This window comes from Notolepis coatsorum, assembly GCF_963971535.1.
Source record: "Notolepis coatsorum genome assembly, chromosome: 15".
In the NCBI taxonomy this organism is placed as follows: Eukaryota; Metazoa; Chordata; class Actinopteri; order Aulopiformes; family Paralepididae; genus Notolepis; species Notolepis coatsorum.
This window is the reverse complement of record NC_140179.1, coordinates 21,773,882-21,792,562: the sequence shown is the minus strand read 5'-3', so window position 1 is coordinate 21,792,562 and position 18,681 is coordinate 21,773,882. Positions and strand designations below refer to the sequence as shown.

Here is an 18,681-nt window from a genome sequence, read left to right as displayed (position 1 = left end):
TATTATGTATTAGATCACGAGATAGAGTGGGTTATAGAAATTAGATCACGCCTATGGGTGGTTGTTAGGCCCGAGGCACAGCTGAGGGTCGTTAGACTCCCATAGGCGTGATCTAATTTCTATAACCCACTCTGTCGTGTGATCTAATGCTTTTATACAATGGCAGATGTCATCCAACTTTATTGCTATACAATAAACACACAGTAATTGAAGATTTATTGACAACCATCCGCAGAAAAAGTAGTTCCCAAAAAAAAGAGAAGTTGCCTCCATGTGGAAGCAGCTCGGAAGTGCATCCAACTGTTCTCAGTAACACATCCAACAAACTAACACATCCAATTATTTTATTTTTTTTACCTACTTTCTATAGAACTTCATTCTTAGACGCTTCTATAGAAAGTAGGTAAAACAAAAACAAAGTTTTCTTTGCCCTATAGGAGGGGGGAAAAATGTAAACCTACTTTCTATAGAAGCAGCTGGGAGGTGCGCTGTTTTTAAGTGAGCGTGGATTATTGAATTGATTGATTGCTAATTTTATTACTGTCCACCTTGTTTCCAACTGGTTAAGCTTGGCGACTCTTTCGAAGTCGCTCTCTTTCGAAGTTGGTTATGCTTAGAGTTTGGAATCAGGGCTGGTGGTCTATCGCCCTGCTCTAAAGAAACTCTAAGCATAACCAACTTCAAAAGAGAGCGACTTCGAAAGAGTCGCCAAGCTTAACCAGTTGGAAACAAGGCGGACAGTAATAAAATTTGCAATCAATCAATCAATTCGTGCGATATTTCTTTTGTTCCACAATGACTCATGACCCACCAATTACATAATCCAACATTGTGTAAGAAACTAACACATTCGCCGTGACAGAATCGTTTTTGATTTAGTCGTTATGACGCTGTCAACATATTCATTCGTAAGGTTATTGCCCGCCCTCTTGCTTTCACTTCTAAATCCACGACTGGCGGATTGATCGTAATTCGGTTGTGGGCGGGTTCTAGGACCACGAGCGTGGAGTTATGACAAATAACCACGTGTAACTTGACTGTTTTAGCCAATCAGAATCGAGAAATTTGCATGCCATTGTATAAGCACAATCATTCAACACTCTTTGATTTGGCAGTGACTGAAAAGGTACAGACTGAAGCATAATGCTTATACATGCCTGTCCTATATTCTTAACAAAATTAAGACTCAAACAGTATTCTAAAAGAAAATAACAAAAACATTATTCACATTTGTAATCTTCAAAAATAGCTACACAAACCATTTTCTTAAAAACCAAAATGTATATCAGCATTGTTCCACAAGTTAACCCCAACAATAGAAATACACCTCCTTTTAATCCCTTTCTTAGCTTTTTGAACAGTAAATTTACAAATGTCTCTCGAATCATATTTTCTTTCATGTATTGAAAAAAACCTTTCCACACCGTCCGGGAGTAACTTTGCTTTAGCTCTGTTTATTATTTGCATAATTTTATAATAAACCAAATCATAACATTTCATAACATGAGACTTTATAAAACAGTGGAGTTGTGTGGTCATAGTAACCAGCCTTATAAAGGCTTATAAACTTGTCACGCCGCATAGCAGTTTGTTATCTTACAACTAGGGATGTTCGATATTGGCTTTCTTACCGATATCCGATATACCGATATTGTCCAACTCTTAATTTCCGATACCGATATATCGGAATAATTTCAGGTAATTAACATTACATATCTCTTGTCGTGGAATTAACACAACATTATGCATACTTTTGACAATAAATAAAATAAGAATTTCTTCTTACTTGCTTGCCTGGGTAAATAAAGGTTAAATAAATGTAAAAAAAAAATTGAATACGATCATTTTAATATTACATTTGAATGCCAATATCGGCCGATAATATCGGTAGGCGGATAATATCGGACATCTCTACTTACAAACGTCTCTTTGCTCAGATTCTCACGTCTAGTTTCCCATTTCTCTTCCTCAGGGAGCTACTTCGCCCGCGACGCCGTTTACTCCAGTAAGTTCTGTCAGACGACGGGGAAGCACTACCATGCGCTGAGGCAACACGGCCTGGCGCCGCCTATCTTCGCCAGCAAGCCGGACTTCAAGACCATGTTCCTGGCCAGAGTGCTGGTCGGGGAGGTCACCCTCGGCCAAGCCACGTACTGCAGGCCGCCCTCCAAGGACGCCAGCTCCACCAACTTCTTCGACAGCTGCGTGGACGACATGGGCAATCCAAAGATCTATGTGATTTTCGACAGCAACCAGATTTACCCAGAGTATCTGATTGAGTTCTACTGATTGAGTATCTGATTGAGTTCTACTGACCGCCACCCGATGAGCCTTTATGGACTGAACATGGATGGAATTGGAATATTGCTGGTTTTCTTGTCGGTGCGATACGCTGCCTAACTGGGACATGACTGGGTCAAACAAAGTGCCTTTTATGGAAATATTCTTGAGATGCAAAAAGACGATACAAATTTTGTGTTTTCTGTCATGTAATTGTGTATACTTTTAATACTGTACTGTATATATGTTGCTGAAGACGAAGTTCATTGGAAAATAATATCCACTCACTATTGGAATGTTCTGCTTAACACTGGTCGCCAAAAACGCTGTAGGACGTCTTTCCCCGCCATGCTCATTCTGCCAAAGACGCCGTACCACGTCTTTGATATCAATATTTCAAAAATCTGTGATCGAAATCATATTTCTCCCTTGGAGACTTGAGATCTACTGTTGAGCCCCTCTCAACGGTTCAAGAGCGCCATCTGGTGGCCGATCGGCGGATCACCCAGAGCGGAAACAGGAAATGGAAGCTGGTGCTCATTTCAATTCGGTCCGATCACTCGGTAATAGTCCCAGGACTCGAGCTAGACACAACGGATAGCAATCCGTTACCAATAACTCGATAAACAACATGATTTGGACGTATATACTATTATACAACCTGGAAATGGATCGCATATTTCTACATCCCATAATAGGAATATTTCTGTTCCACGCTCATCGCCCAACGCTATGAAGAAGCTACGGTAAGATTCAGCGTTATTCTTTAACGTGTTCGATACTAACTGCTCTAATGATCATATCACCCACACTAGATGAATCATCTAACGTTGGCCACGGAATTATAAACGACCCCCCCCCTCCGGTCAACATCAGATGATAAGTAGTAACTATTAGAAGCACGTCCATTTGAAATTTTTTATCTCACGCAGATTCTTATCAAACTGTATTTCATCATCAATATAATGCATTTGGGGCTATAAATCACGTTCTGGAGAAAGCTGCAGAAAACGATAAAAACATACTTATACTTTAGACCGTATTTTAGTATGAATATGTGAATGAAAAAGTATAACGTTGCTACACCCTGAACAATAGATATAGGACGTTGAATGGGCCATAGTAAGGTCAATTTAGCAATACAATTTAAAAAGTTATAGCCCTGCAAAGAAGGTAAACATCCCCATAGACAAATAGAGCTGGCGGAGGATGGTATATTAAGAATATAAGCCTGGTGACCAAAGTGTTAATTGATTGCAAGGTTGCTACTACATTTCTGAAACATTGTGGCAGTGTGCGGATCGTTTGCATTGCGGCGGGTTTTGTCATTTGTACTGTATCTAAACTACCTGTTCTGGCCGGCTGATTATCTGTGCACAACTTAGTAGCACTTGCAGCCCAGAGCCTATAGGTGGCGCCCTGGCTTGACTGGGGTGCAGCCGCGCAGCCTGAGCACAAGCACCATTTCTACCACGTCCACAGCATCATGCAAGAAATCTAATGTACTGTACTGTAGGTTTCAGAACATCCACACAGCGAGGCTTCTCAGAACCTTTCCAGCATGGGACCAGAACTAAACGGTCACGTTAAAATATACCGGTACACACCGGAGACTATTAAATTATGGGTCCAGTTTTCAAATCCCTGATCTATAGTAATATATGCAGTTGGCCATAGCTAGCGTTTGTAAGATGTGTCCAGGTCATGTTGAGGTTGTAAGATGTGTTGATTGATTGATTGAAAATGTTATTAACAGATTGCAGAATGGGTACAATACAGTACGGCTCAATACACACAATTGTTAAGGCGATGCAGACCAGAGAAAGACTTTCGTCTCGTTTACATCAGGGACCCCCATTTTCAATTCATCAGTGTCCAGGTCATGTTGATGTAAGATGTGTCCGGGCCATGTTGATGTAAGCTGTGTCCAGGGCATGATGATGTAAGATGTGTCCAGGTCATGTTGATGTAAGATGTGTCCAGGCCATGTTGATGTAAGATGTGTCCAGGCCATGTTGATGTAAGATGTGTCCAGGGCATGATGATGTAAGATGTGTCCAGGCCATGTTGAGGTTGCTCTCTGCTTCTCACACCCATAGGCGCCGTGATGATCAGTCAGCGTGGTTAGTGACTTCAACCTGTGTGTGTGTAGTTTATGAATGCATGGGAAGCACTTTCCCAATGCATGCAGGACAGTCTACCTCATTCATTCTGCTTTTCTTTTTTTTCTTTTGTATATTAATTCACAAATAATTATCTTTCTGTGAAAGGTATACGGTATGTGTCACAATGACATTGTTTTATGGTCACTTGTGATGTGTCCATGTACAGTGGGCAATACTGTATGTACTTTATAAAGATTGTTTATATAAAAGAAAAAAATTATAATAAAAGATATGCATTTAAAATCACATTTAGTAAGACTTTGCGCCACCTAAGCAAGTTTATACCAGATCTTCCATTGGATGTAAAGCCGAATGAAGGTACATATTTGATTTGATTTTAACTGAAATTACTATTCTTATGTAACCAATTGTTACTTCCTATTCACGTACTCAAGATAGTTTATTGTCATGTGCAGTTAAACGGACAGTTTGCCGTACAATGAAAATCTTACTTTGCTAGTCCGCCCTTCACACAAATTCACACAATACTTAACAAATAATTAAAAATGTTAAGATCTTTTTATAAATAATGGTATAAGATATATACATAGACAATGGGTCACAGCAACATACTCCACCCTCAACTCTGATTTTCAGACGAGGAAAACTTCGCAACTGGTGTAAATTTACTTAAAGGGCACTTCACAAAAAAACTGCTGATTTATTTTGCACATAATCTCACACACATCCAAAAAAAATTGTTTAACACATTCATTTAGTTTGACAGTTATTGAGAGTAACTGAGTTTGAATCTTATGTCACAGAGGACATTGAATCCTTGTGTTGTTGATTACAGCTCAATGAAATGATAAGGTAACAGTCCCTATAAGACAAGGTGTGTTAATTACAGCTCAATGAAATGATAAGGTAGCAGTCCCTATAAGACAAGGTGTGTTCATTACATCTCAATGAAATGTTAAGGTAAAGTACCTTTAAGGTATTGCTATCTTTCCATCTACATCCTTCCATGGGGCTTTAACACAACACAAGGATTCAGTGTCCCTGATGACATCACTGGTGGCCATATTCATACTAATTTACTCAATAACTGTCAAACTAATTAAATGTGTGCAAAACTGTTTAGAGTGTTTGGATGTGGGTGAGATTGTGTGCAAAATAAACCAGCATTGTGTTTTGGTGAAGTGTCCCTTTAACATGGCTGTAATATGCATTGAATAAGGCTATTGCATGTATAGCACTGTAAATAAAAGAATGCTTCAGATTTTCAGGCCAAAAAAACTAAACAATGTGTTACAATTTCTGTGGGGATAAAAATAAATGTTAAGAGCTTTTTATTGAGTTGGAAAGACAAAGGTTCAGCGATGGCTATAACTTTCCAGATTTTCGATTAACATTTGTCTTGCATTTTCCACCATTACCTCCTGCTGATTTGTCCTGCACTGGCACTACATTGGCCGCACGGTGGTGATAGAGTACAAGGGGGGAGTTCATACTTGTTACACTGAATGGGCGCCTGATAAGATAAGATTGATTGATTGATTGAAAACTTTATTAACAGATTGCAGAATGGGTACAATACAGTACAGCTCAATACACACAATTGTTAAGGGGATGCAGACCAGAGAAAGACTTTCGTCTGAATGACGAATGATCTGAATGACGCCATGGGATGTGTGTGTTTCAGGTGACAATTTTTCACATTTAATTTTTCATGCGTTTTCTAATGTGGGTTGGGAAGGTTACCTTTGAAATGTATTCTATTTGTGATCACCAGCTTAATATCGCAATTAATTAGTAGTCTTGGATTGATTGGATTACTCAAAGACACAAGTTCTTTACACGCTCATTTGAATCGTATTATCATTGTTTTTCAATTGTAATTCTCATTATTTCATTATGCATTATGATTCTGTTTGTGTCCTTAATCTCAATGAAAGAGTAGGTACACTAAACACATACCACACGCTTAACCCTTTCACTACCACACTACAGAAGGTTAACCTTTCACTAGCACACACTTAACCCTTTCACTACCACACTACAGAAGGTTAACCTTTCACTAGCACACTACAGAAGATTAACCTTTCACTACCACACACTTAACCCTTTCACTACCACACTACAGAAGGTTAACATTTCACTACCACACACTTAACCCTTTCACTACCACACTACAGAAGGTTAACCTTTCACTACCACACTACAGAAGGTTAACCTTTCACTACCACACTACAAAAGGTTAACATTTCACTACCACACACTTAACCCTTTCACTACCACACTACAGAAGGTTAACATTTCACTACCACACTACAGAAGGTTAACCTTTCACTACCACACTACAGAAGGTTAACATTTCACTACCACACTACAGAAGGATAACCTTTCACTACCACACTACAGAAGGTTAACCTTTAACTACCACACTACAGAAGGTTAACCTTTCACTACCACATTACAGAAGGTTAACCCTTTCAGTACTACACTACAGAAGTTTAACATTTCACTACCACACGACAGAAAGTTAACATTTCACTACCACACTACAGAAGGTTAACCTTTCACTACCACACTACAGAAGGTTAACCCTTTCACTACCACACTACAGAAGGTTAACCTTTCATTACCACACTACAGAAGGTTAACCTTTCACTACCACACTACAGAAGGTTAACATTTCACTACCACACTACAGAAGGTTAACATTTCACTACCACACTACAGAAGGTTAACCTTTCACTAGCACACTTACCCCTTTCACTACCACACTACAGAAGGTTCTATTTCATTCTGGCCTCCGCGCGTGTAACTGTTCCGCAACAGTAAGTGACTTCCGGGGTAGGCCTGATTGGCCCCGACAGGCACGTGACGCGGCAAACTCAGGACGCGCAACGAGGCTGCTGAGAGCTGTCGCGCGGAAATAGGCTGTCTATTGCCATTCTCTAACACAAACTCTAACCTTAACCAGCTCCTTAACAGCGCCTAAACTTAACCGTTCTAACCTTAACCAACTCCGAAACAATGCCTAACCTTAACCTTAACCTTAACCATGCCTAACCTTAACCATAGAAAGAATATTGCCATTCTCTAACACAAACTCTAACCTTAACCAGCTCCTTAACAGCGCCTAAACTTAACCGTTCTAACCTTAACCAACTCCGAAACAATGCCTAACCTTAACCTTAACCATGCCTAACCTTAACCGGCGAAAGAATACACGTAAAAAAAAAAATCACGTTAAAAAAAATAAATTTGATGGGATTCGAACCCGTCAACAACGGACCGCAGGATCGCAGGACCGCTGCTCTGCGAGGTGAGCTGAAGCACCGAATGAAAGTCATAGCGGATTTGGACGGTTACATCATTCCGCAAGCTCTGCCGCTCCGCTCCACGGAGCGTGCCGCGCGGCAGAGAAAGTTGCGCGTCACGTGCCTGTCGGGGCCAATCAGGCCTACCCCGGAAGTCACTTACTGTTGCGGATAAGCTATAAGCGGCCTCCGCTCAGCGTCAGTCTGCACTGACTTCACTTCGTGCACGTGCACTGAATAAAAAATTCCACAATGTACCTTTACATACCAACATTCGTCTGGCCACACCCCTATCCGCTTACCTTCATAAGCAGGTGTGTGGTCACCTACTCGCCTCCTTCTTCACTTTCACCACAAGGAAGTGCCTTCGGTAGATACCCACACTTGACGAGGTTGTTTAGTTGAAGAAAGTTGATACGTGTTTACATTTTTTCTTGCTTTTTTCTTCTCTCATATATTTAAAAAGAAAAAAGCGAAGTCATAATGTTTACCTCGGAGGGTCGCGCTCGCAACGTCACCCTTCACCAGCGGTTCTCCATTGCCGCCTCTGTCGTACGTCTTGGAGCGGGGTTGAGGCCTCTCTCGTGGTCGGCAGCCACGCCCGGTAGGCGTCCGATGGATAGTTTGCCTCTCCAAGGAGCTGGTGCACCAGTGCCGTCTCCTGTGCGATGGCCTGGTTCCGGCTCTGGTTCCTCCGCTTCCGGGGAGTCGTCCGCTGTTGGGCGGCCGGCGCCTTTGGTTGCGGGGGATTTGAGACACAAACTTTTTGCGTCAGCTCGCTCCCGTCGCAAGATGGTAGCTTGTAGACGCGAACGGCCTGGCTTTGGTGAGTTGCTGGAGCTGGATGAGGATGCATCTGATTCTACATTTACATTTACATTTACATTTAGTCATTTAGCTGACGCTTTTATCCAAAGCGACTTACAAGTTCTGTGCGACAAGACAGCAAGAAGGGTATAACTCTATCAGCTGAGTAACAATGTTCATCAAAGTGTTGCGTGTTACAGTGTAGGTTAGTTTATTAGGACAAGTGCATGACATTAAGGTTAGTCGGGGTTAGATTTTTTTTTTTTTTTTTTTTTTATCATTTCAGATAATGGTTGAAGAAGTGAGTCTTTAGTCGACGGCGAAAGATTGGACGGGATTCGGCTGTCCTAACTGGGATGGGTAGTTCATTCCACCATTGTGGGGCAAGGACTGAGAATAGGCGGCTTCTCTTTGATGACCCTCCGGGAGCTTGGATAGGAGTAGATCTGAGGCGGCCAGAAGACGCAGAGCGTAGGGGTCTTGAGGGTGTGTAGTTAGAGACCATTGACCGGAGGTAGGCGGGAGCGGTTCCCTTTGCCGCACGGTATGCTAGGTCGAGGGCCTTGAAGCGGATACGTGCAGCAATGGGGAGCCAGTGCAGGTCCCTAAGAAGTGGGGTGACATGGGCTGACTTCGGTAGGTTTGAGATCAGGCGGGCAGCTGCATTTTGAATGAGTTGAAGAGGCTTGGTGGCAGTGGCCGGGAGGCCAGCTAGCAGTGCGTTGCAGTAGTCGAGGCGGGAGATGACTGTTGATTGGACGAGGAGTTGGGTGGCTTCTTTTGTCAGGAAGGGGCGTATCCTTCTGACGTTGCTCAGGAGGAATCTGCAGGTTCTGGTTGTCGCTGCGATGTGAGCAGAGAAGTTCAACTGGTCGTCGAGGACAACACCAAGGTTCTTGGCGGTCGGCGACGCGGTCACAGCTGCATTCTCGACTGTGATGGAGAGGTCGGTCAGGGGGGAGGATTTGGCCGGCAGGTGGAGCAATTCTGTTTTGCTTAGGTTCAGTTTGAGGTGGTTGGTCGTCATCCAGGCGGAGATGTCGGACAGACAGGCCGAGATCCGCTCAGAGACGTGGATATCTGAGGGAGGGAAGGAGAGGAAGAGTTGAGTATCATCGGCATAACAATGATATGAGAAGCCATGAGATGTGATAATGTTACCCAGTGATTTAGTGTAGAGGGAGAAGAGAAGGGGTCCTAGGACCGAGCCCTGGGGGACACCCGTCCGGAGGGGGCGGGTGGCCGACAGAGTCCCTCTCCATGACACTTGGTAGGAGCGGTCATTGAGGTATGATGTCAGCCATGTCAGCGCAGATCCAGCCACTCCCATTCCTGCGAGGGCCGCGAGGAGGATCTGATGGTTGACTGTGTCGAAGGCTGCAGATAGATCTAGGAGAATCAGGACAGAGGAGAGGCCTTTCGCTTTTGCTAAGTGAAGTGCCTCTGTGACCGCAATGAGGGCCGTTTCTGTGGAGTGGCCAGTCCGGAAGCCAGACTGATTGGGGTCTAGGAGGTCATTCTGTAAGAGATAAGCAGTAAGTTGGTTGGATACAGCACGTTCAAGTGTTTTACATGGCCGATGGAAACAGAGGACTACATGATAGAAGCGGACGGGTTCTTGTTCGAAGGCCCGGTGGAGACATGTCCGCCGCCCGTCCAGGTAACACTGGAGGGGGGTGAGATGTCTCCTTGGGGTTCCTCGTCCGCAGATGTTGGGTTAGAACCTCCGACTCGGCGGCAGGATGCCCTGCTATCAGCCACATCAGAATGTGGCTCCTTAACCAGTAGTCTGCTGCATGTGAGGGACGCGGACTCGGTGGGGGAAAGTATGCAGGGGGAACTGCGTGCTTTGTTCCCCGAGCTCATGGCGGCGGCGGCAGTCGCAAACGGCGTGCCGCTGCCGCAGCCACTGCCTGTTCCTGTCCCTGACGATCTCATAGGTCATCTATGTGTAGCAACCTGAAAAATGCCTATTATTCAGATGTGCTGACTTGCCTTTTATCTCCCCTTTGTGCACAAAGACATGTTGACTAGTTTTCATTGATATTCTCACGAACGATGACGCAGGCTCCTCCTTGGTCTACTCGCTGGAATATGGATTATGAACAGTATCGCTGGACCATATTCACTCACCCAGCCTCCCTGTGTGGCTAGTTGGTGACCAGCAGGGGGCGGTGGCAGGCAGAGAGCGTAGCAGAGAGCCGGCGGAGCAAGTAAATGGGGACGGAAGAGGGAAGGAGAGTCTCTTCGGCTTGGGAAGTCACCGTGAACGGTCGCAGCTTCAACGGGAGGTGCTTTGGAATAGCCCCGTTAAAGAACCACCGGAGAGCCCCGCCGGAGCGAGCGACGGGTTATCCTATAACAGTAAACGTAGAAGCGTGTTGCATGTTTCCCTACTGAATACCCTAGAGATACAACAAGTTATCCTAGAAGGAATGCGGTATCGCCCTGAGGGGTTTAAGTTAAAGTTATTCCCTCTAGCGAGGTGTCCTGCCAGCGTGGCGTGAAGAGGACCGGTGTTTTAGAAACACCCTGCGTTATCATATATCCCGGTTACCCAGAGTGTAGCCGCAGTGTTAGTGAGGGCGAGCTTAGATACGCGCGTGGACCTACCAGTCTGCTCCGGCTGCCTACAACCAGTCTGCTCCGGCTGCCTACGACCAGATCTACCCCTGGCTGCCTGCAGCACACGGGAGTTCGTCCCGACCAACAGAGGTCGCCATCACCCAGCACACACTCTCAGCCAGCACTGCCTCTCTGCTCCAGCTCCGCCTACTAGCACCCTCGCCGAGAGCGTTCGACGCCATCTTGCCTTCTGGACGACGGTGGCGCGGCGAGGCCGCCATGTTGGTTGAGTACAATTGAGCATCTACGCTCCGGAGCTATTACACAGTGCGGCCCGCGGGCCAAGCTAACGTTGCTAACCACAGTTCTAGGGGTACCCCATAAACAATATATGCCGGCATTAAGATAGGACTTTTGTAAGGTATTTGTGGGCCCACCTTTTGATTTCTTTTCATTTTCTTTGAGTGTGATACCGTGTTTGTGTTTAATAATATTTTCCCATCTAAGTAACCCTTTCCCTGTGGGGAGGTTACAGACCTGTTGCATTACAAGTAAAGCCTAGAGAGGTATTATTCTTGCCGTATAATTAAAGCCTGACAGAGGTATTATGCAGGGCGACCCAGACGTGGGTGAGGAGCCAAACCTATTGCAGTATATTACCCCTGATACTAACCCAGAGGTGGGTGTATAATATACGTGTTTATGAGGTATGGAGTTACAAGCGGAACTATAGTGGGACTTCAGTCCATTTCGTCATTATCACTAAATCATTGTAACTGACCAGTATAGCTAACATTAAAGAATTAGATGGGAGTTCTGTGTGCGTGTCCATTCATGAGCGGTTCAGCAACTCTTTTGGTGTGGGTAACGTTAACATAATTAACCCCTTCCTATTCCACCTTTCCCTTTTCATTGTAAGGTTTCTAGGGTCATTGAGGGAGGGTACTGCTTGCGGGGGGAACCCAGGGTATTTATTTACAATTCAGTCACTAGGTGTGGGAGGGTGGGAGCGTGTTGGGGAGTACTGCTGACCGCCCTGCTGCAGGGGAGGAAGACCAGAGTACCAGACCAGGTTGTTAAATCCCGGGCCCCATCCACTCACACTACCAGCCCCCAGTCGACGCTCCAGGCCCAAAGACGAGGGTGCAGTCAGACGGAGCTCTACTGTATCCAGCTACCTTGTGACTGCCAGAAACCGTTCCCACGAAGCAGGGATAATCCACCCTGCTACATATGGCAACGTCGCCCGGTGAGAGGGGTGGACGTTGTCTGCCCATTTTTCCCCTCAATGGAGGCCTACGTCCGTCAGGGACAGGTGGTCTCCCACATCATGGGCCTTACTCCCGCCTACGTGCAAGTCACGCGGGTGGTGGGTTTGGTAGAAGGCATGAAGGAGGGCGTGCCACGGCTTGATAGGCCGATGGCGGCGCTCCTTTGTCCTGAGGTGGTGTGGGAGCTGTTACGGAAGCCGGTTCCCCAAGGGAAATCGGCGAGGCGGTTGGCGTTTTGGAGTGACCAGTCATTTATCTCCGGGACGCAATCTCTAGCTGCCACTTCCAACATCGCGCAGCTGGCGAGATTCATGTCCGGGATACTGACGGGCGGCACGGAGCTGACTGATTTACAACATGATCAGCTCACCCAGGTGGCAGGAGCCATCCTGCATCTGATTCAGCCGCAGGCTATAGCCGCTGGGAAAGTGCGTGCCCTGGCCACTCTAATCCAGCGCCACCTTTGGCTGGAGCAGGCGCGTGTGCCGGAGAAGAAGAGGACTCCACTTCTGACGGCACCCCTCTCCGATGCTGGACTATTCGGGTCGGCACTGCAGCTGATGACCTCAACCTGCAGGGAGATGCAGGAGGAGCGCTCCGTGCTCCAGCCTCATTTCCCCCCGCCCGAAGGTCCAGCAGTAGCCGGTGGAGTCAGACGGCCGCCGCGTTGTCGAGGTTCCTCCGCCGTGGCCGCCGCTGCTACCACTGCCACTGCTGGACCTTCGGCGAAGAAGGCCAGGAGAAGAGAGGGCGCCTCCGCCACTGCAGCCGGCCCATCTACGCCCGGAGGTGACGGTAGGGATCGTCGTGACCAGCCGCCGATCGTTTACCGTCCCTCCGGGGCTCCACGGGGTGGAAAATCCTGAGCGGCTCGTGGCAGGCGTCGCTAAAAATAATGACTTTTTCCCTCTGTGGTCCCCCCCTGTTCCCTTCCCGGCCCGAATATGATTTTTGTTGAAAAATAAAGAGTCCCTCCTAAGTCCCTCCTAACACCCACCACTCCCCCTACTGCTAAACCAGAATCTACCTCTCTCCCCCTGACCCCACTAACTCCTCCCAGCCTGACACCCACTGACATGCCTTCTGACTCAGACCCCCTTCCAACAGCCCAACCTCCACCCGAGCCACAGCCCCAGTCCACCAGACCAGCCCAGCCCGAAGCCCAGGTAGTCCTCCTCATGGATTCCAATGGCAAACACCTGGACACAGCACGCCTCTTCCCTGGCCTGTGACAGCCAAGCGCTGTCGGAACACAGGCCATGCCATGCAGCTGCTCAGACAGGACACTCTAGGGAGCACCCAGTACATGGTGGTGCACACGGGCACTAATGACCTCCACTATCTACGCACACGGTCTCTCTGAGAAAGCACAGGCCTACGAGATACCCATGAGGAGTCACCCCACAAACCCCTGCAGTACCCCATGCCCCACCTATACCCCACCCTTCCACCCCACCCAGTGAGAGGAAACATCCCCCCAGCCGACCCCTCCACCGTCCCCAGCAGCAGATGACCTATGCATCCGCCCTGAACAGGCCTCCTCCTCCCCCACCCACATCAGAGCTGAAGGAGATAAAACAGATGCTCTTCACACTGTGCAGTAGACTTCTCACTCCAAGCTAGCAGTCGGCCCTAAAAAAAAGAAAAGCAGGCCAATTGCCTGCTGTTGCCTTTGTTGCCTTTGTTGTTGTTACATTTTTTCTGTGATGTTTGTTCATTGATTGAATACCTTTATACCTCTAAATACCTTTATATATATTTTGTACAAAAATGCAATAATTTGCTATCAGTTGTTGGAACATACAGGGTCTTTACTCTTCAACATTCGGTCTGAAGAGTAGAGACTCTGATTGTTTACAGGTTATAACAAACAATGACCTTTTAATTCTAACTGAAACATGGTGTAGAGAGGATGTAGCCACACACTGTCCTCCACATTTCAGATAAGTCATTTTGCCATCAAATAAAATAAAACATATTAGTCAGGGCAGAGACTCAGGGGGATTGATAATTTGGTACAAATCACAACTCCACCAGTCAATACAGATTCTAAAATCCGGGAACAATCATATTTGGTTAAAACTAAATAAAGAAGTAATCTCCTCTCAAAGAGATCTTTTTATCTGTGGAATATATGTACCACCCTCTGGGTCTCCATATTACTCAGAGGACATCTTCTCCAACCTTGAGTCAGAAATATGTTTTTATCAAAGTCACGGTCATGTGCTTGTTTGCGGTGACTTTAATGCCCGAACGGGAACCCACCCTGATTTCACCAGTACACATGGAGACAGATTTATATCTGACCACACCATATGCAACCATGTAAACCTGTCCCCTAGAAATAACCATGACACCTCCATAAACAAAAATGGGAAGGACTTATTACAGCTCTGTGGAGGACTGAGTCTCTACCTTGTCAATGGGCGTGTGAGAGGGGACTCACAAGGAAGGTACACTTACTGCTCATCCCTTGGCAGCAGCACAGTAGATTACATGATAACAGATCTGGATCCAGTATCTTTCAGTTAATTCACAGTGAAACCTCTGACCCCACTCTCTGACCACAGTCAGATCACTGCATACATGAAAATAACTGAGTCTCTCAAAAATCCCCCTACACAGCCCAGTAAACTACATAACATCCCCAAATACTACAGATGGTCCCAGAACAGCATGCAGGACTACCAGAGAGCCATTGCCAGTGATGGGATACAATCACTGTTAGATACGTTCCTAGCCACGCCATATTCTAACAGTGTTGTTCTACCTAGCTGTAGAACATATAAATTATATATTTGAAAGAACTGCAATAAAGTCCAAATTAAAATTATCAGGTAACAAACAGAGAAAAATTAAAAAGGACCACTGGTTTGACAAAGAATGTAAAGTTCTTAGAACACAGTTAAGAATAATATCAAACCAGAAACACGTAAACCCACACAATGATACCTTACGCCTCCAATACTGTGAAACACTGAAACACTATAAAAAGACCATCAGAATTAAAAGGAACAAACAACGTAAATAAACAGTTATGCAAAATAGAGGACTCTTTAAGCTCTAACTCCTTCTGGGACCACTGGAACTCATTGAATAAAGATAAGCCGGAAGAAATGGCTATTCAAAATGGTGATGTTTGGACAAACCACTTCACATCACTCTTTGCAACTGTACCCCTGAATACAAAAACGGAAACCAGCCAGATATGTGAAAAGTTACAAAAATGGGAAGATATCATAAACTCCAGTGCCTTAAAGCTAGAAAGGCCTGTGGTACAGATGGCATATTGAATGAAATGATTAAACACAGCTCTGAAAAATTCCAACTGGCTATTTAAAAATTATTCAATTTGACACAAAATGTAGGCTATTTTCCTGATGTTTGGAATGAAGGACTCATAACCCAAATATTCAAGAGTGGAGATAAATATGACGCAAAAAAATATAGAGGTATCTGTGTGACGAGTAATTTGGGCAAACTTCTATGTAGTATCATCAACACCAGACTCATAGAATTCCTTACGGAACAAACACAGTGTTCTAAGTAAAAGCCAAATTGGATTCTTACCAAATTATCATACCTCTGACCATATACACTCTTAAAACATTAATTGACATTCACGTGAAACAGAACAAAAACAAAATATATTCCTGCTTTGTCGAGTTTGAAAAAGCTTTTGATTCAATTTGGCACAAAGGTCTCTTCTTCAAGATTCTAGAAAGTGGTGTTGGAGGAAATACATATGATTTGATCAAATCCATGTACACAAAAAACAGATGTGCTGTTAGAATTGGCAATAAAAGAACACATTTCTTCACCCAGGGTCGCGGAGTCCGCCAGGGGTGCAATTTAAGCCCAACGTTGTTTAATATATATATAAATGAATTAGCAAAGTTATTAGAACTTTCTACTGCACCCGGTCTGACTTTGCACGATACCAATGTAAAATGTTTGATGTATCAGATGATCTAGTTCTGCTGTCAGCCACTAAAGAGGGTCTACAACAAAACCTAGACATCCTCCACCAGTTCTGACAGACATGGTCTCTGAACGTAAACATGAAGAAGACTAAAGTCATGGTATTTCAAAGGAGACACAAGTCTCAGAGTTCACATAATACATTTAAATTAGGCACACACATATTAGAAAACACAAAAAGTTACCCATATTTGGGATTGAAAATAAATCATAATGGTAACTTCAACATGGCTGTGAATGAACTGAAGGAGAAGGGAAGAAGGGCTTTTTATGCCATCAAAAGGAAAATTCCAATTGACATCCCAATTAGGACCTGGCTCAAAATTCTAAAATTCAATTTGGTTTCTAGGTCATGTAGCCTCTGTTCTCTACGTTTCTTTAAGAATGACGTAATGGCGATCATTTTACCTTAGTACTGCTTTAAACGCATCCCAGAGCATAGTTGGTGCTACTTCGTCGTTCTAGATATGTTTCAATTTCTGTCTTCAGGGAATTTCTAGTGCCCGGATTATTCAGGATATCTGAGTTCAATCTCCACAGTGTTGACCTTGGTTTTCTATTAAGGTGGCAGGGACGTGCACAGGACTTTAGAGGGGCAGGTTCTCAAAGGCAGAAAAGGGCACTATACCTGTGTGTGTTTCAATTGAGCAGCCAGATTTTTAAGGGCCCTTTTTGGGCGGGGGGGCCTTTTTATGCTTTTTGGGGGGTTTTGGTGATCAAATATTGAATATTGAACTATAATAATCAGTGCAGGAGCTCACTTATCCTTGAAAGACACTTTTATCACTGACTTAAAAGGCCCATACATCTCCATAAATGTTCAGGGGGGAGGGAATAAGTGCTTACCCTACAGACCCCAAGAAGTGCTGTATATTCTGTATTGTTTAATATAAATGCATTTTTTATTCCAATCCCGATTTGAGATTCCCAAATCCCATCGGACTTGACTTCTTCGTGTCCCTCAATGAGTGTAATACCAGCATTCAACTGTATGCGCCACAGCGGTTTCTATCATCATCATCACCACCCATGCTATGCATAAAATATATAGGTCCGCGGAGAGGCACGCTGAGGAGGCTGTGCAAACTGCAATAGAATATGGGGCATCTCTCTCTCTTTACCTAATATTTTGATTCTATCCTGACATTTTTCAGTTGGAAGGGCAGTCTATATGCATTTCATTTTAAAAAGCCCCTTTTTTTATGAGGCTCAAAAAGGCAGGTGCTCAAGCACCCCTTGGGCTCTATGTGTGCACGTGCCAGGGTGTACCGACATATAGATAGGACTGTGATCAGAGAGGGCGATTGGGCCTATGGCACATTTACTTATTCTGTGTAGGTCTTTTTTGAAAGTAAAGAAATAATCTATTCTCACGTATACTGCGTGTGGGGCAGAATAATGTGTGTAGTAGTCTAGTAGATAGAGGGGGGTATCATGCACCCCCCAGAAATATACTTCTAACCAGACTTTCTAGAATGTAAAAAAGGTGAAAAAAATGATAGGCTATGTTAACAAGTTGTCAGAGTGTCCCATATATCATTTATATGCAAATTAAGGACGTGATTATCAAAAAATCGCTAAAAAATCTGTTTCATATATCTCAGACAATATTGCAGATAACTGAACAAATGAGGTGTCTAGACCCATGTTTTGAGGGTCAAAGATCACAATAACACTATCCCTAGAGTGATCACATGTTTCTATGTAATTTTGCCCATGCAAATCTGTGCCGTCAATACAAAATAATCACATTTTTACTAATTAGTTGAGTAGGAAAGCGGATACTATCATGCACCCCCTGGAAATATATTGTTAACCAGTGTTTCTAGATAGGAAAACATTTCAGCCAATATTGCAAATAACTGAACAAGTAGTTTGTCTAGACCCATATTTTGAGGGTCAAAAATCATAATAAAACTATTCCCAGAATGATCACCACCTGGCCCTATTCCCCGTACCTGGTTCAACTAAGTCGATCAAGAGTCACATTATCCAGATTCAGTTAACCCGATGTTTGAAGCCGGGATTTTCCTGTTCCTCGAAGGTGGATTCAGTCTCGTTAACTCAAACCAGACTTGAGACCCAGGATAAGTGCGCGCGGCCGCTTCATTTGAAAAGCCAGCACGTATCGATAGCAGAGATCCTGATTCTCTAGCGGCATTGATTGATTAATTGATTTAAAACTTTATTAACATATTGCAGTACGGCTCAATCGCCTCGCCGACAAGTTAAATGCGTTATCTATAGGCTAATTTTAAGTCCCTCATTACCTCAATCAATCAGATTATATTTCTTTAAACTTGCCTGCTGGTTTGAATAATCAAATGAGATCTTGCTAGCGAA

The 18,681-nt window shown here is 44.5% G+C and overlaps 1 protein-coding gene across 1 annotated transcript in view; it reads left to right on the top strand.

Annotated features, from left to right (window-relative positions):
• Positions 1 to 5,560, top strand: part of parp11 (poly(ADP-ribose) polymerase family member 11) — a 34,459-nt gene extending 28,899 nt beyond the window's left edge. The window contains exon 9 of the mRNA XM_084331173.1: positions 1,973 to 5,560. Within this exon, the coding sequence (XP_084187299.1) occupies positions 1,973 to 2,289 (317 nt within the window). The 3' untranslated portion in view covers positions 2,290 to 5,560. The remainder of the gene's footprint in view (positions 1 to 1,972) is intronic.
• Positions 5,561 to 18,681: the final 13,121 nt, after the last annotated feature.